Here is a 26,215-nt window from a genome sequence, read left to right as displayed (position 1 = left end):
CACTAGATTCAGTTTACTTTTGTCTTTTACAGGAATACTTAGGTATTGCATTGTATTTATTAAATTTTTATTTTTTATCTTTTTAAGAGAAGGAGAGCATGCATGAGTGGGAGTGGGTGGGGAGGAACAGAGAGAGAGAGAATCTTAAGCAGGCTCCACGCCCAGTGCGAAGCCTGATATGGGGCTCAATCTCATGACTCTGAGATCATGACCCGAGTGGAAATTGAGAGTCAGATGCTCAACTGACTGAGCCACCCAGGCACCTTCAGATACTGCATTGTATTTTAGATGAATTTGAGGGGTGTGATCTCGAGAGAGGGAAGGTAGGAGCAAAAGGGTAAGAGTGCTTCCACCCAACTGTTTATTAACTTAATGTTTTCGATCCTTTATCCTAATCTCCTCAGTTCCTAAGCACTGTCAGTAGAAGTCACCTATCAAGATACAAAGATATACCAGGTTTCTTCCAAATATATCCAACCTTTCAGAAATTCTTTTACAAACTGAAATGTGCCTATTTTCATATAAAACAAGGAAAAAGTAAATGGAAACTGTAGAACTAAGCAGTTCTTTATGATGTAACATTACATTTGAAGTGTCAGAGTCTCTGTGAAGCTAATTTATGAGGTTCCATTGCACCTGACAGTGGGTTTGGCCTGATTTGGATTAATTCAGGCCTTGGATGGTTTTAGATTATATTTGTGTGGAATACAAAGCATCAAAGCCTCGGTCACTGAAAGAAGAGGAAAGATAGACTATGTGCATTTTGTGGAAATTCTTAGGCAGCAAGCTAGCAGCTGTTGGGCAGAACAAGAGGAGGCTCTGTCTTTACTCTTCGCCCTTTGAAAGTACACCAGTGACCTTCATGACAAGTTCAAAGAGAGAGGGGTGAAAAACATGAATATGATGAGTAAAATGTTGAGATTATGGGTACCTGGGGGCTTTGGTCAGTTAAGTGTCTGACTCTTGATTTTGGCTCAGGTCATGATCTCAGGGTCATGGGATCAAGTCCCAAGTGGGGTTCCATGCTTGAGTTTCCTTCTGGCCCTCCTTTGCCTTGTTCTCTCTCTCTCTCTCTCTCTCTCTCTCTCTCTCTCTCTCTCTCATATAAATAATAAATCTTTAAAAAATACTGATTCCATTTCATTTAAAAAAATAAGAGCCCTGTAAAACAATCTCAAACCCCAGGCTATAAATATTAACAAAAAAATCCTTAATATTTAAATGATTGAACAATGATCTTTTAAATGATTTTTTAAAAGAGAGGAATAAGGGATCCCTGGGTGGCACAGCGGTTTGGCGCCTGCCTTTGGCCCAGGGCGTGATCCTGGAGACCCGGGATCGAATCCCACGTCGGGCTCCTGGTGCATGGAGCCTGCTTCTCCCTCTGCCTGTGTCTCTGCCTCTCTCTCTCTGTGTGTGACTATCATAAATAAAAAAAAATTAAAATAAAAGAGAGGAATAATTACAACTTTGTACCTAACAAATTAAAAGAAAACATTCTCCTGGAAGTGATGTAAATGAGACCTAATTGTATCAGGCAAAGAAATAAAATAGGTTTCACAGGAAGCATAAAATTTACTTCACAATATTTTCGAATTAAAGCAATATAAATTATTTTTTAAAAATGTCATGCTTCTTTCATGTTTGCATGTAAAGATAAAGTATTCAGTTAAATGAATGCTTCGTGATTTTATCCCACGTTGCTACAGATGGGTTCCCCCAGGAAGCTGCCTCTGTGCTTGGGAGATTTGTGTACTGTGGTTTAGTGAGGTTAGTTCTCGAAAACAACTCCCGAAGAGGGGCGGTGAGAGAGCAGCTAGGATGAACGGAGACAAATTAGGGCAGGATGCAGTTGCAGCAGAAGCCTCAGAAGATCCCGCGGAAGCTTTGAGGCATCTTTGCCCTTTAGGGACATCCCAGTTGAGCAATGGATGTAGGTCACTGACCACTCCAGTGCATCTGTGGGCACTGGCCATCCCTGGGGAAGAGGTACCATCCTGAGACACTCAGTTCCCTGCAACCAGGGCAGTTCCTGGGAAGAACTTCAGCTTCAATCCTAAAAAATGAGAGGTGTGCATATGTAATGGGGACTAGGCCATGTATACAGATTCCCCCCAATGGTGGCTTGTTACAAAAGCATTTATAGTGACTGTGTTCTCTTCCTGGAGCTTTTATTCTCCTCCTGGGCAGTGGGAATCTTGCAAGGCACAAATCTAAGAACCTGTGATTCCTTTAGAGGGCAGCCCAACAGAGGATGGGAGAGCCCTCGACATGCTGCTGGATCCACACCTGGGGAAGGAGGCGGTTCTGAACTCCTATCTGCTCTGATTTTGATTTCAAAGCTGTGTCCTTGCTCATCATTGTTATAAAAGCATTGTCTTCTTGGGAAACCCAGGGGAATAAAAGAAAGCCCCTGTATTATGAACCACTGAATCGTGGTTTGTAATGGTAAAAGATAACCTGCGGCATACTACAATTTTTCAGGGTATATTTGGGCAAAAATTGATTCGCATCACACAACACCAAACCAGAAGTGGTTAGGGGTGCTCCGTAGACAAGAGCCAGAGGAAAGGCTTCTACAGAGAACGTGTGGAAGCAGAGAGGGGAAATTATTGTTGGCTACAGATTAAAGCCTGCTTGGCTGTCTGGGATTGGCTGTTCCAATTTCAGAACCTTTATAGACTCAGAAACTGGTTTGTTTTCCTTGGCCACTAATGCTTTTGGTGAGCCACCGCGGTCTGATTGGCCTCCTTACTTAATTAATTTAACAGTAATTTACAGCAAGCCAGTTAGTGAATGCAGCAGAACTTGTAAAATGTAACTCTTATTATTGAAAACAATCAAAGCTCATTTCTTTTTGCATGGAACAGCCCGGGATGCTAATTTTTCTCCATTATTTTCGGTGCCATATTATTGAGATACTTGATAATTTCGTGTGTGTTAATGTTAAAAGGTATTTGACTAAAATGCCTAATTCAGAAACAATTAGAAATGTAAGTATAAACTGTTCTTAGATCTCTTTAACCAATTATCATCAAACATTGTTTTAACTATGCCCGTGCATGCACACACACGCACACGCATGGACAGAGTGGAAATTTCACATCCGTAATTGCTTTTCAGGCATTTTAAATTTAGCAAGTCCTATTAGGCCTGCGATTTTTTTTTTCTGATTCTGTTATCACACGGTCTTTAGTTCATAGAGTTTAATGTCATGCTAAAAGGAATGATTTCTTCTTTGTGCTTTCAAAAGAGAAATCAAATTCTGCTTGATTTTTTAAAAAGATTTTATGACATATTAGAGAGTGAGCAAGACAGAGCACATGCGCAAGCAGGGGGAGAGGAAGGGGTGGAGAAGCAGACACCCCACTGAGCAGAGAGCCCTACTCTGGGGCTCCATCCCAGGACCCTGGGATCATGACCTGAGCCGAAGGCAGACGCGTATGCGACGGAGCCACCCAGGTGCCCCTAGATTCTCCTTAAATTAAATGTGCCTTGACTCTACTGGTAGGATTTTACTTCCTACCTTCAGCTCATCTGTCCATAAGCCTGGCTCTAGTTGTTATTATTTCTGTGCTTTACCAAAACCAACAGTGTCTATCCTCAGGCATCCATTGCCCCATCCACAAGGAGTGTGACCCTTCTAACCCATGGGGGAAGCAGGATCCTCAGGCATCTGCAAACAGGAGGAGACATCATACTTGCATGTATGAAATGCTGCGCACTATTTTGATCACGACTGTTGACCTTCTCCTTTCTGTGTCTCCATGTCCATCCAGGCTGCCCGGACAGCAGCTCTGGCCCTGGATGTGGAGGTGCCCTGGCCGGGTTTCAGGGCTGCCTGAGGCTCATCTCTATTGGTGACCAGGAGGTAGATCCCATCACAGTACAGCAGGGAACACTGGGGAGGTTTCGTGACCTCCAGATCGACTCGTGCGGCCTCATGGACAGGTAAGGCCATCCCAGGTCACTCTAGCATTCATGATTTCAATTTTTTGATAATAGGTTAAAAACAAACCACTGAGAGAGTGCACCTCTTTCTGGCGCCTTCTCTCTTCCTGATAGCCAATCCAGCATGGGGAAGTTATAATTAATTGAAAACAAGAAAATGACAATCATTAATTTTATAATTGCTCTTTTCAAATGGTATTTTCTTAGAAGACTCACTGTCATGAATTTTCCTTGTCTATGTCCCCAGGCTACTTAGTTTTTACAGACTACTGTTGATGGTGCCATAATTATTGATGAGTGTAAATACTGATGAGTTTAATACTTTAAAAAATTCTTCCACTGCACAAAACAGATGGAATATTCTAAAGAGATCATGAATCACTGAGGACCAGTAAGTCAAAAGTTGCCTGTGGTCAGCTGGGTTCACCCCGCACTCTCTTCTCTGTGTGGAAAATGAAAAGTAACTCTTCCTCTTGGAAAGGTTGAACCTTCTGGGATTTCTAGTCATGTAAACACGAGAAAGAATGGAAAGAACCCAGTTACCTCACACTGAGCATAGTGCCAATTCATTGAAGGAGGTAATGAGTGAATGGGTGAAGGGAGATAAAAGGCACAAACTTCCAGTTATAAGAGAAGTAGGTCATGGGGATGTAATATGCAGCATAATGACTATAGTTGATACTGTTTTGCATATTTGAAAGTTGCTAAGAGAGTAGATCTTGAAAATCCTCATCACAGGAAAAAACTGTGAGAATGTGTGATGATGGATGTTAACTAGACTTATTGTGGTGATCGTGTCACAATATATACAAATACTGAATCATTATGTTGTACACCTGAGACTAATACAGTGTTAGAAGTCAATTATACCTCAATAAAAAAAGAAAAGCTTTGAAACAGCAGCGTGTTGAAATCACCAAGCATTGCAACTTTATTCAAATTGTCTTATTTGTCGTGCTACCTGACTTTCAGTTTTTCTGGCTAAAAGGGATGGCTTAGCTATAACACATTAATATTTTTTTCGGTGCCTTGTATGTTTGACCTTCCTGCAGTAGGAGTGCCTTACATTGCTGTTGAATAAACGAACATACTCCAGACACCCTCATGTGTCCGTACGTGGCCAACCTCTTCAAAGTTCACGCTCTGTGAAGTGCTTTGTGTGGTAAATCTATTCCAAATTTAACACTAATTGGTATTCCATGTCATGTGCAATAAACTACAAGTTGCATTGCAATTTGGCAGCGTGTTAGAACACCATAAATTCCAGGACGTGAAATATTAACTCATAAAAACTTGATTTCTTTAATGCAGATGTTCATGTGCTTAGTTCACATCCCATTCATTTGCAGGGGGACAAAAAGACTCAAAGAATGCAGCGAAAAACTCTGAATCTCAATTTTCAGATTATGAAATTTATTCTGGCATAGGAACTGGCTTCAATCTGTAAGTCATAACTTCAGCCAGCTTTGGAATCCTGAATCGTGGTATTGGTAGGGGGTTCAGAAATATGTGCTTGGAAGTTGGGTACAATCTTCACCCATGGGAATGGCCATTGGTGCCTTAGGAGAGTCAGGAGCCAGTGGTTGGGTTGACATTTCAGTTGTGAACTTATTGTAGTGTCCAGGGAATTCCCTCACAAAGGACGGCGTAATCACAATATTTCTTGTACATAAGAAATGCATGTTGCCCCTTTGTGCATAAAGGTCTTTTAGCCAAAACAACAACAAGGACAACAAAGTATGCATGGTGTACGTGAGTGTGTGTGTGTGTGTGTGTATCTATGTCACCGAAATAGATTTTCCAGATCACACCTAAAAATGATTTTTATTTTATTTTTTATTTTTTAAAGATTTTATTGATTTATTCATGAGAGACACACAGAGAGAGGCAGAGATGCTCATCCTCTGAGCCACCAGGTACCCCTAAAAATTATTTTTAGAAATGTGTACCAACAATGGATGGAGACTTCTGGAATCTGGGATGTTAAGCTACTTTCTCTGCTGAAAGCAAACATTGAGGTTCATGGCAACTCTGTAAATGGGTATGAAAAGAGCTGTCGGCACTTTGGCTGATACAGTCAATAGTTATATTTTTTTATGGTTTTTATGGTTTAACATCTAGAAAGTGTCCTTATTCACCACTACGAAAAAGGTTCATTCTTTCTTAGTGCTTCAGGCCTTACCTACCAGCTCCGTGTTCACTGCATCATGAAATAGATTCCTGTAAGAACAGGACAGACATCCATGCCCTCGCTCTTGCCAGGTGCTCTGTGCTGAGCCTGGCCATCCACCAGCCCACACCCTGCCTGTCCAGAGCACGTCATGGTGTGCTCAGGTGAAACTGAGATTTATTATTAGAATGCAGGTGATTTTGTAACTCTCATCCATCAGGCATAGGAGTTAGTAATTCATGATGCTTAACAGCATTCCGGGCCCAGCAGTATAGCAGGTTATGAAAAGATATTTGAAATTGGATGGGGACATAGGAAGCCTTCCTGAGCCACACAAGGACTCATGCACATGGTGCTCTGTCCTCCCTCCCAAGGCTCCCATGACACAGGGAAAGTGGTGGGTTCTTGGGAATGAGGCTTTGGGGACGAGGTAGCCGTGAGGAGGGATCGTGTCTTACCCCAATTGTGTTTTGGGCATTAGGATTTCATGTCATATAACTCAGGTTACACGGTACTGTACAGGTTTCTTTTAGGGTCACAGGAATGCCATCTTGAACACCTCAAGGTATGGACTGTACTAATGGGGCCACTTTTTCCACCACTGTGGGATTTAGCCAGCTTTAATCTTCTAGATGCTGAATACAACAACATGCACTCTATGTGTTGTTTTTTAGAGAATATAAATAGACCAAAGTGGAAGTTTTAGGGGGTTTTGGAGACATGTGGGAAGGGCACCTAATTTGTGCTGGGATGAGGCAGGGCTGTCAGAGAAGAGAGAGACACCTACTCTGGGGTAGAAGGGGAGTAAGTTAGTCAAGTGAGTGAGGCTGGACATCCAGCAAAGGTATAGCCACATGCCCAAGCCCAAAGTGCAGCCTTAAGTCTGCCTGTTTGAGCATGACTACTGTAGAAATTAGGGGTCTCAGGAGGAGGAGCAGGGGATGGTGAGAGATGTCTGGCTGGGCAGGAGTTATACCACAGAGGTCTGACTCGAAATCTGGACATTGATCTAAGGTTCCCTGGGAAATCACTGAGGGCTTCACGCTAGGAAGCCACTTGTGCAGTTAAGTAATACTGCTCACAAGAGGCAAGATGATTTGGGTGTGGGCCACAGAGAGTGGATGTGTGACTGGGAGACCAGGTAGGGGATTGCCTACCCATATGAGAAGGGATGATGGCCTGAAGTAGGGAGGAGAAGAATGTGGGTGAGTTACATGGTGTTTGATGGACAGAATCACAAACTGGTGTGCTGCTTGACTGTGAGGTGATGGAGAGGGACATGGCAGGATGACCCTTAGATTCTGGCTTGGACAGCTGGGTAAAGGGTGGTATCACCACTCAATGGAATAGTGATGGAGGAGAAGCATGATTTTTTGGAGGGACAGAGTCAAGAAGTTTAGTTATTAGATCTTAAGATATTTTGGGAATCATAGAAGTACAAAATCCTAAAGCTGAGAAGAATTGTAACATGACATCTCCTTAAGCCTCCATCTCAAAGCAAGGATCTCTTTTTCATTCAATGTAGAGAAGAAGATCCTGTTTCTATTCCATCTTTCAGGAATGAGACCCTAGCCCATTCACCAAATGCTTCATAGTATCCTTTGTCCCACCCAGATTTTTACTATAAATCCTCAACTTTCCTGCTCTAAGTCCAGGCACCCTTTACCCACCATGGTCTTACAAGTACCCAATGGGTTCCCTGAATTGGCTCTCTCCTCTCAGCTAAAGTCTATTCTCATAACAATTTTTTAGAGGTCAGGGTGTTAAGCACTGTCCCAATCCTGATTGCTCTCCTCTGTATCAATTCTAGCCAACATCTTGCCTAAATTTGGGAGGGAGCTGGCCCATGCACGATGTGTAGGATTCGTAACCTCCCTTCCCAAAGAAACTGGTATAGACTGAGCTCACCTCATCTGCATGTAATCATAGCCAGCATGTTGGAGTGTGGTTCCCACCAATCCCAGGTCTGTGGCAGTGGAGCAGTATTCAAGTCAGGTTAAGATTCACACTGGTGTGTCTGCACATTCACACACATGGGGGTGTGCTGCCATTTTTAGTTTTCTTACTATTGCTGGTGCCTCCATGTGCATTCTGGGTCCTGCCAGGAAGGCAGGAGTTTGGGGGTGAGGAAACTGACCTCAGGTGTGTAGAGTCAAGGAAGCTGCCCTAAATGAGCCAAGGACATGGGACAACAGTCACTAAGGGAATGGCTTGGATGCAGAATGACCTGCCCTCTAATCCTTGGAGGTGAAGAGACATCCTTCTATTCTTCCAAGAAGCCCACCTTCTAGTTCTTGGCAAATAATCAGGTGTCTTCCACTCAAATGCAAGAAGACACAGCAGGAGAGAGTTTATATGTGTCTGTTGAAAGAAATTGGGTTTATTTCCAGCATTTTTCTCCCAAATACAAAGAGTGCTGTGCATAGAGTAGAAGTAACCCAAAGTTACCCATTCCTTTGACTCCTTGAAAGAAATAGGCATTGAGATCCAGAGGATAATGAATGAGGATAATGAATAGCCTCATGCAAATGTATGAGGCTTTCGAGGGACTATATTGAGAGCTTTCGCTATATAAACAACAGAGGCAGTGTGACTTGTCGGGACCCAAGTAACGTACCTTGAAGTTGATGTGGATCTTCTTTTCTACATTAATAACAAAGCTGTGATGAATAATATTTCTTTGAAAGAATATAATACATTTGTTTTATCCATTCCTCATTTGATGGACATTTAGGTTGTTTCTACTTTGTGACTCTTATGAATAATGCTGATATGAACACTCATGTACAGGTTTTTGTGTGGACGTATGTCTTCAGTTCTCCTGGGCATGTACCTAGGAGCAGAATTGCTAGGTCCATGGTGACTCCGTGTTTAACTGTTCGAAGAACTTCCAGATTGATTTCCAAAGCACCATTTTACTTCCCAATGATGATGTAGAAGGGTCCACATCCTTGTGAGCATCTGTTACTATGTCTTTTTGATTATAGCCACCCTGGGGGGTGTGAAGTGGCATGTCGTTGTGGTTTTGATTGGTACTTTCCTAATGACTAATAATATTGAGCATGTGTTCATATGTGTATTTGCCATCTTGTTAATCTTCTTTTATAAGTTATCTGTTCACATCTTTGACCCAGTTTTTAATTGGTTGTTCATTGCCCTTATTGTTGAATCTTAAAAGAATTTTACCTATATTGTGGATATCAATCCTGCATCAGATGTGTGTTTTGCAAAGACCATCTCCTAGTCTGTGGTTTGAATTCTCATTACCTTAACAGTGTCATAATGGAGAAGTTTTGAATTTTAATGAAGTCCAAATTTCCAGTTTTTTCTTTCATAGACCATATCGGAAAAGTCATCGCCAAGCCCAAGGTCAGCTAGATTTTCTCCTGTGTTATATTCTGGGAGTTTAAGAGTTTGGTATTTTATATTTAGGTCTATGATCTAACTTTAGTTAACTTCTTTTAAAAAGATTTTATTTATTTGAGAGAGAGATAGAGAGAGAGAGAGCATGAGCAGAGATGAGAGGTAGAAGCAGGCTCTCCACGAGTGAGCCTGACATGGGGCTCGATCCCAGGACCCTAGGGTCATGACCTAAGCTGAAGGCAGATGCTTAACTGACTACAGTTAAGGTGCCCCTTGAGTTAACTTTTTAAATTCTTTTATTTTTTAATTGAAATACAGTTGACATATTTTATTAGTTTTAGGTGTACAATATAGCAATTCAGCCATTACATACACTATAAAGCGCTCACCCTAAAAAGTATAGTAACCATGTGTCACCACACTAACTTATTACAGTACTATTGACTTTATTTTCTATGTTGTATCCTTCATCCTTGTCACTTATTTAATAAATGGAAGTTTGTACCTCTTAATCTCCTCCACATATTTTGTCCTTCTCCTCTCCCCATCATCTGGCAAGCACTGGTTTGCTCTCATATTAGTGATCCTCTTTCTCTTTTTTATTGTTTTTTGCTTATTCAATTTTTTTTTTAGATTCAACATACAACTGAAATCTTATGGTACTTGTCTTTCTCCATCGGACTTATTTCACTTAGTATAATACCTCTTAGGTCCATCCATGTTGTATCAAATAACAAAATTTCATTTTTTTGTGCCTGAGTGATGTACCATTATGTATATATATCACATCTTCCTTATCCACTTATCTATTGATGAGTCCTTAGGTTGCTTCCATGTTTGGGCTATTGTAAATAATGCTTATAATAAACATAGGGGTGCATATATCCTTTTGAATTCATGTTTTGGTTTCCTTGGATAACTGCTCAGAAGTGGAATTACTGGATCATATATTCCGGTTTTTACTGTTTTGAGGAAGTTTCACACTGTTTCCACAGTTGAAGCACCAATTAACATTCCCACCAACAGTGCAAAAGGGTTCCCTTTCACCACATTCTCTCTAATACTTGCTTTTTCTTGTCTTTTTGATACTTATCATTCTGACTGGAGTGAGGTGGTATCTCATCATGGTTTTGATCTGTGTTTCCCTGATGATGAGTGATATTGAGCATCTTTTCATGTGTCTGTTGGCCATCCATATGTCTTCTTTAGGAAAACATCTGTTAAGATTCAGTGCTTATTTTTTAATTTGTTCTTTGTTTTGTTTGGGGTTTTTGGTGTGGAACTGTATCAATTCTTTATATATTTTGTTTATTAAGCTCTTATTGGATATATCATTTGTAAATATCCTTTCTCATTCAAAAGGTTGCCTTTTTGTTTTGTTGATGGTTTCCTTCAAGGTGCAAAAGTTTCTTTGTTTGATGTAGTCCCAATAGTTTATTTTTGCTTTTGTTTCCTTTGCCTGAGGAGACATCTAGGAAAAATATTGCTAAGGCTGACGTGCAAGGGTTTACTGCTTATGTTTGCTTCTAGGAGTTTTATGGTTTCAAGTCTCACATTTAGATCTTTAATCCATTTTGAGTTTATTTTGTGTATGGTATAAGAAAGTGGTCCAGTTCTATTCTCTTGCATGTGGCTGTCCAGTTTTTCCAATATTTATTGAAGAGACTATCTTTTCACCATTTTATATGCTTACCTCTTTTGCCATACATTAATTGGCCATATAATAATGGATTTATTTCTGTACTCTCATTTCTATTCCATTGATCTCTGTCTCTGTTTTTATGCCAGTACTATCCTATTTTAATTACTATAGCTCTGTAGTATAGTTTGAAATCTAGATTCCTGCCTCCAGCTTTGTTCTTCTTCTCAAGATTGTTTTGACCATTCAGAGTCTTTTGTAGTTCCATACAAATTTTAGGATTTTTTTTTTTTTAGTTCTAGTTCTGTGAAAAATACTATTGGGATTTTGATAGGTTCTGCATTCAATAGATAGATTGCTTTGGGTAGTATGGACATTGTAACAATATTAATTCTTCCAACCCATGAGCATAGCATGTCTTTCTTTTGGTTTGTGTCATCTCCGGTTTCTCTCATCAATATGTTACAGTTTTCTGGATACAGGTCTTTCACCTCCTAGACACTTTTCTAGCTTCTGAAATATCAGTTTGCTAATGCTCCATTTGTCAGAGCAGGTCCTAAGACCAAAACAGATTGAAGTAGGCTGTCCTGTCCCTCTCTGTGAAAGAATCTGCAGGTCTCACTGCAAGGAACAAGGAAGCGGGGAGGGAAACAAGTGAAGTGCCTGTGGCCATTGCTAGCAGTTTGTCTCTCTGATCATGGATGGAACTGATCTTGCCTTATTTGTGAAAAAGAAACAGATTTTTGGGGAGCACAATGTAATATGTAGAAAATTTATCTGCTGTCAGTACATGACAACTGGTAACATTTAGTGTGTTTCTTTGTCTGTAGTGGGTATTGCATTAGGAACCCCCTTCTTGACAGACCCAACAAGTTTTGTTCATGGTATCATTTTTCTCTTGAATCCATCAGTACCATCTTTCACTGTTACAGGTTAATGTTAAGATACACACTTTCTCCTGACCGAATGTGGGAAATAGCAGTTGTATCTGTTTTATTGCAGGTGTTTGCCCAGCTATTGTGAACACGGGGGCGAATGTTCCCAATCCTGGGACACCTTCTCCTGTGACTGCACACACACTGGCTACACAGGCGCCACCTGCCATTCCTGTAAGCCTCACCCCTCACTGTTTACCTTTCTGTTCTGATTTCTGTGCAGGTGTTTTCCTTTTCATGATTTGGTGTATATGTGTCTGTACCTGTGCAACCGTGTGCTAAAAAGCAACCACAAAAACCAGGAGTTATTTTAGAGATGAATTTTTGTCTTATTTATTTATTTATTTAGTTATTTTAGAGAGTGAGGGGAGGGGCAGGGGGAGAGGGGGAGAGAGAATCCCAAGCAGACTCCATGCTGGGCTCTATCTCATGACCCTGAGATCATGACCTGATCTGAAATCCGGAGTCAGATGCTCAACCGACTTAGCCACCCAGATGGCCCTGGCTAGTTTATTTTTCATTCATTTTATTCCCTAGTAATGTTAAGGCAGCTTATGGAAGTATGTAGTATCAAATAGGTCAGGAAAAAAAGAAAGGAGCAGGCAAAGGAAAATAAGTATGAGAAATAAGTAGTAAAACAAAAACAAACCAAAAAAAAAAAAAAACCCAAAATACAAAAAAACAATCTAGATGGCATGATAGTGTTACTTTTTCTGTTCATTGAGTTGGACCCAATTTTAGTTCTCAAAGTATAGAGGATGAGTTACTGATTGCTAGTATTTATGAAATCAATTGAGGAGAGTCTTCTGAGGAGCACAGGATGGGAACATTTAGATCCCTTGCAGTCTTGTTGGAAGTGGTTAACACACTGGGAGCCTACCACGTGCCTGTGGGATCCTGGTTCTCTCTTGTTCTCTGCATGTTTCAACTCCTTTAATCCTCAAAACTGCCCTAGAAGGTAAGTGTTTTATTTTCCACACTGCACACTGGAGAAAAAGGAGAGGCCAGGTGCTTTGACCAAAGGCACATAGCTGCCAGCCAGGACTCTCGACCACCTCTACATTCCGTTTCTTCCATCTTGAAGAATTATTCTCTCAATTTCACAGCTAACCAAACTTTGTGAACTCCTAATTTCATTACCGACTAGAAGCTGACAATGGAGCCCTGGGATCCTCATTGCTTTCTAATTATTGGCTTTTGTTGTTTATGTTTTTATTCTACTCTTTCCTTTTTTGTGTATTGCTGCTGACATTTCTCATTTTTAATTTAAATTCAATTAATTAACATATAGTGTATTATTAGTTTCAGAGGTAGAGGTCAGTGAGTCATCAGTTGCGTATAACACCCAGTGTTCATGACATCAAGTGCTCTCCTTAATGCCCATCCCCCAGTTACCCCATCCCCCCACCCCCTCCCCTCCAGCAATCCTCTGTTTCCTATGATTAAGAGTCTCTTATGGTTTGTCTCCCCCTCTGAGTTCATCTTGTTTTATTTTTCCCTCCCTTCCCCTATGCTCTTCTGTTTTGTTTCTTCAATTCCACATATGAGTGAGATCATATGATATTTGTCTTTCTTTGGTTGATTTATTTCACTTATCATAATACCCTCTAGTTCCATCAATGTTGTAATTGGCAAGATTTCATTTTTTTTTAATGGTTGAGTAATATTCCATTGTATATACCACCTCTTTATCCATTCATCTGTTGATGGACATCTGAGCTCTTTCCATGGTTTGGCTATTGTGGACGTTAATACTATAAACATTGAGGTGCAAGTGCCCCTCCAGATCACTACATTTGTGTCTTTGGGGTAAATACCCAGTAGTGCAATTGCTGGGTTATCGGGTAGCTCTAGTTTCAACTTTTGAGGAACCTCCCTACTGTTTTCCAGATTTCTGAGTCCCTTCTTTTGTAGCTCATTTCCCCCTCTCTGGGTCTTTAGAGAACCAGCATGACATGAAAATTCACCCAGGCAGAGCATGGATTGTCATGTATCCAACCTATGTGAACTGAACCCCAGGGAAACAGGCATTCATGTTGGGATGAAAAGCCCTGGTCTGCAGCCCATGGGGTTCCACAAAGGAACCAGGAGGCTCTTGAAGACAAAGGGAGGTGACTTAGCCCCCTAAAAATCCCATAAGTTCAACCAGAGCAATTCTACTTGCATCTACCTATTCACTAGTAGGTGCCACGTAGAACTTGTAGAACTACTTCCAAATAAAGACACCTCTTTATTTGGGAGGAGCTAGACATCTGGGAAGTCTGCAGCTGAGTATTTGTCCAGAGTTGCAGCCTGGAATGGGGGTGGCCTCTTACAGTGCCTCTCCATCACACCTGGCAAGGTAGAGCAGATACCTACTGAATATTAACAACTAAGGAATGATTGCTACAGTGTTATCAGCAACTTTGATTTAAACATCATTCCAAACAAATCTGATTTAAAAATTCACAGGTGTTATATAAAGGGTCTTTTACTTGGGCCTGAATAATTCAGTTTTGGTCTAATAATGACATTGACTTAATTATGATTCTCTAACTGTATACCCAAGTGAAGGTGAGATATTTCCAAACCCACAGTAAGGGATCAGAGGCCACTAGTGTTTGGTGTAAGTGCACAATTAATGTGTGTGCATTCACATTTAGAATAGGTGTGTTTCTAGTGTTTCCTCCTCTACCCTCGAGGGACCAACCCAAATGTAACCACTGTTATCACTTGGTGTCTGTCCCTCTGGACACTATTCTAGCAGTTAGGAGCATGTTTATGTATTTGTAGAAATGTAAACATGAGTGGACAAAGTGGCAGCATGTCTGGGAAAGCAATCCATATTGTCCTTGTGGCCATCAGAATAGATGGTCCCAGGTGAGCTATTGACTGGGGCCAATCTAATTTGACACACTTGACACTTGGCCATATTTTATAAAAGAATGTTTTATTTTGCAAAATCCCTGAACACACAAACATTTGATCTTCTTCTGTGAGAAGGGAGAAAAACAATCTCTCTGCTCCACCCCTCCCCTTCTCCAGGATTTTCTTCATTCTTTGAAATAGGCAGAGTTTTAAATTTTTATTTATTTATGATAGTCACAGAGAGAGAGAGAGAGAGGCAGAGACACAGGCAGAGGGAGAAGCAGGCTCCATACACCGGGAGCCCGACGTGGGACTCGATCCCGGGTCTCCAGGATCGCACCCTGGGCCAAAGGCAGGCGCTAAACCGCTGCGCCACCCAGGGATCCCAATAGGTAGAGTTTTAAAATGTGGATAACTCAGTGTTGAATGGCGTCACTTCTTGGCCCCCACTCTGCACCCTTTGTTCCTACTAGGATCACTCTACTTCATGGCTTTGTGGCCCTGACCCAGCCACTTCCTGGATCTGCGTTCATGGATCCCAGGCCTCATTCTTAGGGTGACTTAGAGGTCCAGTCCACACTATGCCAGAACCAGTACTATACTTCTTTCTTGGCTGCCATTAGCAACTTTTTAGGTTTTCAAAGGGTCTTTCCTGTCAAGGAAATGAGTGATGCACATGGGAGGTATTACTCAGTTGATTAGTCATTTAAACATATTCTGAACATTAATTAAGTCCATCATCTGCAGATGTTAATCACTTGCCTCGTGATAGCAAAACATTTATTGCACATATTAAAAAATTCAACTAAGAATCAGGATACATTGAAATTACAAAGAGACATTATATATATATATATATATATATATATATATACACACACACATTTGACTTTCAGTTTTCTTGAATAATCATTTGCAAAGCATTTAAGGAAATTTATTTTTAAAACACACCTTAAAATTTGAATGAAGAAGAGTTGCTGATTTATAAAACTCACCTGGAAAACAATGCATTGCACATGTAGGTTGTTTTAAGTAAACAGAGGATATAATTACTGAGTAATTTAATACATCAACGTGGTTATTACATAATAACGGATCACTCAGGGAGACAAAGCCAGTGCACTTCAGTTCCTTAGATATTATGAGGCAGAGTAGAAGTGACATGAGTCCAATTATCATGGTTTTGGAAAGAATCTTGTTTCTAGACAAAGCAGGGTTCAGATCCACATAGTGATACCTCTTAACATCTTTCACTGCAAGCTTCAGAGTCTTCATGCTGCCTGACTGAAACAGGGGACACTCCCCTAGAGAAAACATCCCCAAGAACAAGAGAGAATGAGTGTCACTGGGGAAAGTTTTCCATCATTAATGACATGCTGGGATTCATACAATTGCAGCCCCTGTCTGAGATCCCTGTCCTTTGCAGCTTTGTACGAGCAGTCCTGTGAAGCCCACAAGCACAGAGGAAACTCCTCAGGGCTCTACTATATTGATTCAGATGGAAGTGGCCCGCTGGGACCTGCTCTTGTGTATTGCAACATGACAGGTACGCTAATAAGCTTTATTGTGACAGTTAAGCTCATGTAATTGGTTGCTATGTGCAAAACCAAGAGGTTTTACCTCATAGAGTCATGTGTATAAGTAATATTTCATTTTCCCCAGAAACCCAGTTGTATGTGGTGGCCAGATACAGAGATGTCATAAACTGGTTCTGCAGAGGATCAGTGCCTCCACCGTAGCGAATGACAGCTGCCCTAAGAGAATTGATGCTGATTCTAATGCTTCTTTTACACCTGTGTCTATGGTGTGTGTCGATAGTCACATTTTCTCCTCATGGCTTTGTGGCCCTGACCCAGCCACTTCCTGGATCTGTGTTCATGGACCCCAGGCCTCATCCTTAGGGTGACTTAGAGGTCCAGTCCACACTATGCCAGAACCAGTACTATACTTCTTTCTTGGCTGCCATTAACAACTTTTTAGGGTTTCAAAGGGTCTTTCCTGGCAAGGAAATGAATGTACTCACATAACATTTCACTGACAGAAAGGAAACAACCTGCCTTCATGAAACTTTCCGTGCTACTCCAGTGGTGTGGACATAACAGGTACTTGGACAAATGCAGAATTTGGCCCTGCAAACTCTGAGACACTGGCCAGAAAAGAGTCAGCTGTCTGTAGTTCTAAGGTAACCATGAGTAGGTTATAATTTTCTTTCTTTGCTCTGACTTCATGTCATCCTGATTGGGATGGAATTTCTACAAGAAAGGAGTTATTTATGGGTGAATTTATGATGATGGTTTGTGACTAGCTGAAAGTCTGAATGCAGGTTTTATATCTACGGTCGTTTCATACATGACACAGAATCTGAGCATTTTGGCAGTGGTTAATCGAATGATTTGATCTGAATTGTCAATTATACCTTCCAGCCCAAAAATTACCCTCAAAGTTTATATAGAAAATGGGAAGGTCCTCCGAGCTTTGTACTGGATGCACATGTATGGCTGTTGGGGGTTTTGGGACAAACATTTTATCATAGATACTGGCCAAAACATAAATATATTGACTCACCTTTACTGAAAGATGTGTGATAAGTAAAGTTATGTGAGGAAATGGCCCAAGGGATCTTTTTAAATATTCTGGGCACCAGTGGTTATAACAGGCCTTTAACTTTTTCAATTTCTGCCTTGTTTTCCTGGCATTATCATGGCTCAATTGAATGCCAGTAACAAAAAAAGCTAAATAAAGATGCTGGCATCCCAATAATATTTTCTACTTTTATCAACCACGTGCTTAATTATCACGGAAGTCTAGGACATATTAAAGATTTTCATATATTTTGTCCTATAAGCAAAGTTCCTTATATGTTGAAAAAATTTCAACATCCATAGAAAAGTGAAAATGATCCCAGCTGGCACATTGAGAGATGAGTAAGGTTTCAATGACTGAAGCTGCTTTCTTGATAATTAACTGTTGGCAGGGTTGGTAAGGCTGAGGTCACGTTTATAAAAAAAAAAAAAAAGACATTTGCTGCCAAGAGGAATAACAGACAGCTAATTGCCTGATTGTCTGCAGTGTATGGTTATAATAAAAGAAAAATATTTTAATCATCACAAGTGGACACGTGGTCTTGGCTTCACCAGGAGGCTTTCGTTCAGCATATTTATAAAGCCGCTTTGGAATGTACCATTGGTTCAAAGACATTTGTTTTAAGACTAATTTCATGACATAACTGATGTGTTTTGATTGCCTGTCATTGCTGCTACCTTTTCAGAATGAACCCACAACCAGAGGAAAGAGTAGTTATCGTCAAAGTGCAAAAAGAAAGTAAGAGCAGATGCTCAGCTGTTTTGGTTAATACAGGAAACCCTCTGATGATATATAAGCTAGGATTTTTTTTTTAATCTTTGAGGCAAAAAGGAGCCTCTACATATAGGATGGAAGAGGTGAAATCTCTTGGTTAACCCTCCTGATCAATTTATATAGAAGATGAAGGTCTTGCAAACTGTCTGCTGAGGATGTGAATCATTCTCCTCCCCCGGGTGACTCAAAGAAATGTCCAGGTAAAGGCACAAAACTGAAGAGCTGAAAAAAGTTTCTAACAACATTGAACACCTATGTCCTCAGAATCTACTCTGTGCTGGGAACAGCCATAACCGCAGCAGGGAATGGAGTAGAACATTCACTCCCCTGGTATGGTGTGCATGTCTGTGAGAAGACCCTACCTCAAAGAGCAGCTGATGGAGTTTGTGGCATGTTGAAAGGCAGCAGGTGCTGTGAAGCTGAATACAGGGGGGGACAGGGGCATCGACCATGGAAGCGGGTGGTCATAATTTTAAATAGAGGAATCAGAAAAGCACTCAGTTTGCAAGTTATGTTTGAGCCAACCTGCTCAGAAGAAGCAGTTTGAGAAAACCCGAGCAGGCCTTAAAGCAGAGGGAATGTGCCACGGGGAGCCTGGTGTGCTGAACAAATAGGGGTGGAAGGACCAAATGGTGCCTTCATCCAAGTCACAAAGCTGGAAAGTCCAGGAAAGTCCAGGTCTCACACTAGTGGGGCAATTTGGGTCTTTAACCACCATGCTGTGCCAGGAGGGAGCAAGGAGACCAGTTAGAGGGTTGCTCCAGTAGTTGAGCCAAGACGGTGGGGGTGCAGGGCAGGTGGGAGCAGAGGAAAGGAAATCAGAGTCAGAACCAGTGGATGGGATGTGGCTGGAAGAAGACAGGCATCTAGAAAGCCTTCCATTTTGGATATAAAGAATCCAAACGAATTGGATTCCTTCTTTCTTTGGAAAGAAGGTGCAGATTTTATCAGCAGGGAGGAAGCATGACTGAAACGGAGTACTGTCGTTCCTGTAGTGAATACGTGAAGTTTGGGTTGCCTGCTGTTTGTCTAGTTAGTGAGGACCTGTTTGTTAGTCATAAAATCAAGTGTAATGTGTCATCCAAAAGCCCACTGGGTGGTTATGACATCCTTGGCAATACAAACTTCTAAAAATATATTTGGAGAGTGACTTTACAAATTAATTAAAAGACCAGCAGGCTCCCATTTGCTTTACTGTCACCAATGGACACTGTCCAGGGTCCCATTGCAACAGAGGGCACCTCGGGGTCCCCACATACTTGTCCATTAATGGGAAGCTCTGCTCTCTCTAGACCCAGATTATGGGGCAGCATCCCAGGAAAAGCTGTGGTTTTATTAAGCTTCCTAAGAAATTCTAATGTATGCACAGATTTAGAAACCACCCCCACAGAGCCGAGGCTCTTTGGTTTGACTGTGCACAGGCTGCTCTGTCTCTACAATAATTAAAATGGAAAGGGAGCAAAGGGCATCACAGAATGGAGAAATAAAACCAATGCAGATGTAAAATTTTGGTGCCACTGTTCATTTTTATGTTCTGGCAATTGTCCTGTTTTTCCCATTTGTATAGGTGGCTGTGGGTGAAATTTAATAATCCACTACTACACCCACAAAATCAATAAGAATTGTTTGCATACATTAAAATAATATCTAAGGCATTGATTCTGTGAGTTAAATATCTTCTAAACTCTCTAATTTAATTTTGGAAAGTCTTAAGAGCTGTAAAGTGCACATTGTGCACATGTATGTATGTGTGTAGGAATTCATGAAAATTATGGGTAATAATTTAATGATTGATATTGCTGTATGTTTTCATTTTTAGATAGTAGTTGATGTGAAGTATCCAATAACTAGTCTTCATAACTAGTTATAGTATCCTATAACTAGTCTTCATATTACTTTGCAAATGACCAAGCATTAAGTACAGATCATTGTATCACAGGATCTTTTGGGTGATTAGGTTTTTTAGAGAAGTTTATAGTTGTCTCTCATTAAAGAAAACTTCTGAAGTCAGTATATTCTTACTTGATGTGATGAGATAAATGCCCTAAAGTTCCATGAATTAAGATTGAGATGGAACAGAACACACACACACACGCACATGCACACACACAGCAGATTGAGGAGCAAGACTTAAAAATACTATAGAGAGGATTTCCAAATAATGTTAAATACCAAGTGTTTTTATGAAACACAAAGCCATAAGAAAAGCAGTGTGCTAAAGACAGAGAAATGCAGAAGCCGTCCAAAGACAACAAATATTTCCAGCAGCTACACTGCAAAGTATTTAATCAAAAGTTTAAAAAATCCAGAGTGATCCTGGGGAACTACAGACAGGAATGAACCAGAATTACATCTAAATGGTCCTTACTGATCAGGGTCACATGAGGTGCCTTCTAACAAACCTTGTTATTGACAGTGGAAGAACTAAGATCTTGGTCTTCTTCCCCAAGCCTAGAAATATCTCCGGTGTGAAGTTCTCCTTCTCCATGATGCTACAATGACTGTGGACAATGAAGAATTCTTTAACTGCTATAAACAAATTCTAACACTTGGAGAAACATACCAAAAAAAAAAATTCTAAACCAATGGCTAAGATTATAGCCTTAGCTTTCAAAAATCTAGGGCCAGGATATACTCTGCATAAAGTTTAGTACTTTTAGTATAGAAACAACCAAAACAAAACAAAAAAGTAAGCTATTTTTGAATGGACTCTTTGTGCCATTTGTTGGCAGATCAATCCATTTCTAAGCAGAAGTGGAACTTAATTTCTTTAGGGGTGGAATGAGAGATGTGAACTCCATGGCTCTACCCACTGGGAGAGGAGGGCTGTGTGTGCCCACCTGAAACACTGTGCAGTTGTCCTTTTCTATGTTTATAGTTGTTCTGCTCCAGAAACTGGTTCCCAGACTTGGCACCATGGGAACAATTGTTGCGAGGAGGAGATGGGATTGAGTCAGAGCAGTGGCTCCACATCAGGTTCAAACGAATCAACAGGGGGCTTGATGAACAAGCTGAGGACTGGGTCTGTTGTGCACCTGCCCGCTTCCCACTCAGATTCTGATTCATTGACTCAGTATGTCAATAACTCAGCACTTCTTACTCATTGTGACCACATACTCAGTCACGGCTATGCAAACCAAGCCACTGTGTTCCTAAAACAGCCCTCTTCCTGTGATAGAAATTGCAGCCGGCCTCCAACGAGCATCATGGTCTAACAGAAGACACTCAGCACAGTTGCATTACGTACAGCTCACATTAATTAAAAAAAAAAACACTCTATGGAATAGGCAACAGTAAAGCCATCCTGGTATGCTTTTTATGTTTGTATATTCCTATTGATTTTCTGTTTCTTTCACTTCTGTCTTCCTACAGCAGTTCCTGTCTCAGCACAACCAAACAGCTCCCTTTCTGGTCGACCATTCAATGCATGCATTCATTCACTCAACTCCCCCACTTGACCACTATCCTGTGGGCTTCCAAGTCCCACATGGCCTTTGAGTAAGAAGACGGAATGAACTTCTCTCATAGAATTTCAGGCTAGTGAGGGAGAGAGATGTAATTCAGCTAACTAAACATATTAGGAATATTGTAAGTTTGCATTTGCTATTTTAAATACAAGCATACCTCATTTTATTGCACTTTGCTTTATTGCACTTGGCAGATATTGTTTGTTTTTTTTTTTTTAATTGAAGGTTTGTGGTAACCCTGGGTGGAGAAAGTCTATCAACACCATTTCCTAGCAGCATCTGCTCGCTTCATGTCTCTGTGTCACATTTTGGTGGTTCTCACTACATTTCTAACTTTTTGTTATGATTATATTTGTTATGGTGATCTGTAATCAGTGATCTTTGATGTTACTATTGTGATTGTTTTCAGGCACTATGAGGTATGTGCATCTAAGATCGTGAACTTCACTGATAGATGCTGTGTGTGTTCTGACCACTTTACCAAGTAGCCATTTCCTCATCTCTGTTCCTTTCTGTCCTTGGGCTCCCTAGTCCTAGTCAATAGTCCACTATTGAAATTAGGCCAATGAATAACCACACAGTAGTCTCTATGTGTTCAACTGAATGGAAGCGCTGCATGCCTCTCACTTTCAATCAAAAGCTAGAAATGATTAAAGCTTAGTGAGGAAGGCATTTGGAAAGCTGAGGCCTCTTGTGCTAAATGGTTCTCCAAGTTGTGAATGCAAAGGGAAAGTTCTTGAAGGACACTGACAGTCCTGCTCCAGTGAATACATGAATAGTAATAACATCCTTATTGCTGACATAGAGGAGTTTTAGTGGTCTAGATAGAAGATCAAACCAGCCACAACATTCCTTTCAGCCAAAGCCTCACCAAGAGCAAGGTACTGACTCTTCAATCCCGTGAAGACTGAGAGAGGGGAAGAAGCTGGTCTGAAGCCAGTAGAAACTGGTTCATGAGGTCTAAGGAAGGAAGCCGTATCCATGGCATGAAGGTACCAGGTGATGCAGCAAGTGCTGGTGTAGGAGCTGCAACAGGTGATCCAGAAGATCTAGCTGAGATCATTAACGAAGGTGGCTACACTGACCAACCGATTGCTAGTGTGGGTGAAAGAACCTGCCATAGGAAGGAGATGTCATCTAGGACTTGTGTGGTTAGAAAGGAGAAGTCAGTGCCTGTTGAGAGCTTTCGAGGAGAAGCTGATTGTGTTGTGGGGGCTAATACAGTTGGGCACTTTTAACTTGTAGCAGGTGCTTATTGATCATTTCTCAAATCCTAGGGCCCTTAGGAATTCTGGTAAATCTACTCTGCGTGTGCTCTATAAATGGAACAGCAGAGCCCAGAGGATAGCACATCTGTTTACACCATGATTTACCGAATGTTTTAAGCCCACTGTTGAGACCCACTAAGAAAGAAAAAGATTCTTTTCATATTATCTTCACTTACTGACTATATACCTGATTGTATAAGAGTTCTGATGTAGTTGGACAGTGAGATTTATGTTGTTTTCCTGCCTGCTAATGTAGCATCCATTCTGCAGCCCATGGATCAAGGAGTCATTTCAACTTGCAAGGCTTCTTTTCTAAGAAATACATTTCTTAAGGTTATATAGCTGTAATAGATAGTGAGTCCTTTGATGGATCTGGGCAATGTCACTTGAAAACCTTCTGGGAAGGATTCACCATCTTAGATGCCAATGAAGAACACTCATAATTCATGGAGAGAGATCAAACTATCAACATTATTAGGTTTTGGAAGAAATTTATTCCAATTTTCATGGATGACTTAGAGGGATTCAAGATTTCAGAGGAAGAAGTCACTGCAGAGGTGGTGGAAACAGCAAGAGAACCAGAATTAGAAGTAGAGCCTGAAGATGGGATGGAACGACTGCAATCTCAGGATGCGACTTGAACAGAAGAAGAGTCGCTGCTGCCGAATGAGCAAAGACAGTGGTTTCTTGAGTTGGGATCCATGGGGATGTAGATAGTTGAAATAACAAAGAATTTAGAATATTACATCAACTTAGTTGATAGTTTGAAAGAAGCTCTACTGTGGGTAAGATACTATCAAATAGCATTACATGCTACAGAAAAATCATTCATGAAAGGAAGAGTCAATAAATGGAGCAAACTTCATTGTTGCCTTATTTTAAGAAGTGGACACAGCCACCTTGGCCTTCAGCAACCACCACCCTGATCAGTCAGCAGCCATCAACATCAAGGCAAGACCTTTCACTAACAAAGAAGATTACAACTTACTGGGAGCTCAGATGACAGCATTTTTTTTTTTAGCAATAAAGTATTTTTAATTAAGGTATGTACATTTCTTTAGACATAAGGCTATTATGCAACTGCACACTTAATAGACTCCAGTATGGTGGAAACATAACTTTTATAGGGATGGAAACCCAAAAATTCATCTGACTCACTGTCTTGCAGTATGTGCTTTATTGTGGTGGTCTGGAACTGGACCTGTGATTTCTCTGAGGTATGCCTGAATATATGAACACTTGTTGGAGATTTGGTTTTAAAAAAAAGGAAAGAAAGAAAAAAGAGGCTTTGAGTGTGGGGTTGGAGAGTTTCTTTCATGAGTACATGCACAGCTGCTGCAGTATTTATTTTTCTTTGCTTGGGAAGAGCTGTGATTTCATTGTTCACTGCTTTGCTCTTGAAAATTGAGGTTGGCAGTAAGCATGGCATCATTGGACGTCATGTGTGGCAAGTTTTGTTTGAAAATAGTATCTCTTACAGGAAATTATATAATGTTGAAATGTCAGAATTGAGAGAGAGAGAGAGAGAGAGAGAGAGAGAGAAGAGCTGCTCTTTGACGATTGCCATACACCATGACCCTGTCTCTTTTATATTGGCTTTTGTCTGGAAAGAATCCTTCCTGCTCCCACTGAGGGGTCATCATTCTGGCTGATTTCCTGCAGCTTCTAAAGGTAGCCCCCAAAATAGGCATGCCCAGCATGCGTGGTGACGCAAAACTTCTAGAGCAGGTCCCGTCACTGCTCTCAAAGGGGAGAAAACACCCATGTTTCAGAAAAGTTCATTTTCCTGCTCTCATCAGCCACACAGCACATCCCTGCCTGTGTGGATGGACCAGGCAAATAGTCTTGACGAACAATAAAAATATAAAACTCCGATTGCAACGCGGCCAGCCTCATGCTTGGTTAACTGCCTTGGCATTTGAAGATGGCCAGAACAATAGTTTTCTTTTTTTTTTTAAGATTTTATTTATTTATTCATGACACACACACATACACACACACACACACACACACACACACAGAGGCAGAGACACAGGCAGAGAGAGCAGCAGGCTCCATGCAGGGAGCCCGACGTGGGACTCGATCCTGGGTCTCCAGGATCACACCCTGGGCTGAAGGTGGCGCTAAACCGCTGAGCCACCCGGGCTGCCCAAGAGTCTTCAATCTTGATGCTCCCTGGTTCACTTTCCCCCTTTACCAACTATGGATTTGAAGGCTCAGAGAGTTTTTTTTGACTTTTCCAAGAACACAAATTATAACCCATATTCTCTCATTGACCATGACATTGTTCTCTGTCCATATCTAATTTTCTAAGCATATACATGGTGTTCACTCTGAGGGAATTATTTTGCTATCTTGCTGTGTGGTGGGCTGCAATGCAAGGGGAGATACTAATGACATTTCACGGTAATTGAGCTCTTGGGAGGTGCCAGGCGCAGGGCCAACCACATGTATCTGTTGCCTCAAGAGACTATAAGTCGTGTTCAGTAAGTGTCCTTCCATGTTAAATAGCAGATGCCTGCACTAATGACTGAGCAGACACTTAAAGCTGCATTTAGTGTGACCTATTAAGTGAAAAGATCATCTTCTGAAATCCCAAGAGAAGGAGGCCGTGAAGCAGCTACATCCTCTTGGGGAGTATCTAGTTATGTCTTAGAGCATTTGTTTGTGTGGCAAATATTGAAGTAAATCATGAAAAGCTCATGGCATCAGAACTGTGGCAAGAACGACAGCCCTTATAAGGGCCCCAGTGCAAATATTGATGAGAAGGGACCCAAAGGTGTGAGGCTGAGATGGTCGCACCTCTGGGCCTCTCCCAGGACCTGAAGGCTGCCTGCTTAGAGGAGTCATCCCTCCCCTTGGTGAAACACAGACATCAAGTCATCGTTGGCTCTGGCAGACAGACAACATGGCAGGGCCAGTGCCTCCAAGATCCCGGGCAGGGGCAGATAAGAGCCACCCATTGTCTTCCTCGGGGCACCCACTGACATTCACGGCAGCCACTTGGCCATCACCAGCCCTGTGTGCACACATGATCTAGTTCTATCGCCCCCCTGGAGTGTTTTCATTTGAAATACAGGAGAAGGCTCAGGTGCATGAGGCACTCCAGGAAGATCATGGACCTCAGCGGTCTTGGAGAACTTGACCTACTCAGAAAGCCCAGGGGCTCCCACTGGGTTGCTTAGAAATGTGTGGTGAATTTATATGGTTTCCTGAAG

General features: G+C 41.3%; 1 protein-coding gene across 1 annotated transcript in view; it reads left to right on the top strand.

Moving 5' to 3' along the window:
• The window catches only part of LOC129500976 (contactin-associated protein-like 3), a 186,778-nt gene that overhangs the window by 114,268 nt on the left and 46,295 nt on the right, over nucleotides 1–26,215 (top strand). The window contains exons 10-12 of the mRNA XM_055311909.1: nucleotides 3,780–3,951; nucleotides 12,126–12,232; nucleotides 16,332–16,451. Coding sequence (XP_055167884.1) covers nucleotides 3,780–3,951; nucleotides 12,126–12,232; nucleotides 16,332–16,451 — 399 coding nt within the window. The remainder of the gene's footprint in view (nucleotides 1–3,779; nucleotides 3,952–12,125; nucleotides 12,233–16,331; nucleotides 16,452–26,215) is intronic.

This window comes from Nyctereutes procyonoides, unplaced genomic scaffold, assembly GCF_905146905.1.
Source record: "Nyctereutes procyonoides isolate TBG_1078 unplaced genomic scaffold, NYPRO_anot_genome, whole genome shotgun sequence".
Taxonomy (NCBI): domain Eukaryota; kingdom Metazoa; phylum Chordata; class Mammalia; order Carnivora; family Canidae; genus Nyctereutes; species Nyctereutes procyonoides.
The sequence above is the reverse complement of the archived record's forward strand: the minus strand, read 5'-3'. Positions and strand labels throughout refer to the sequence as shown.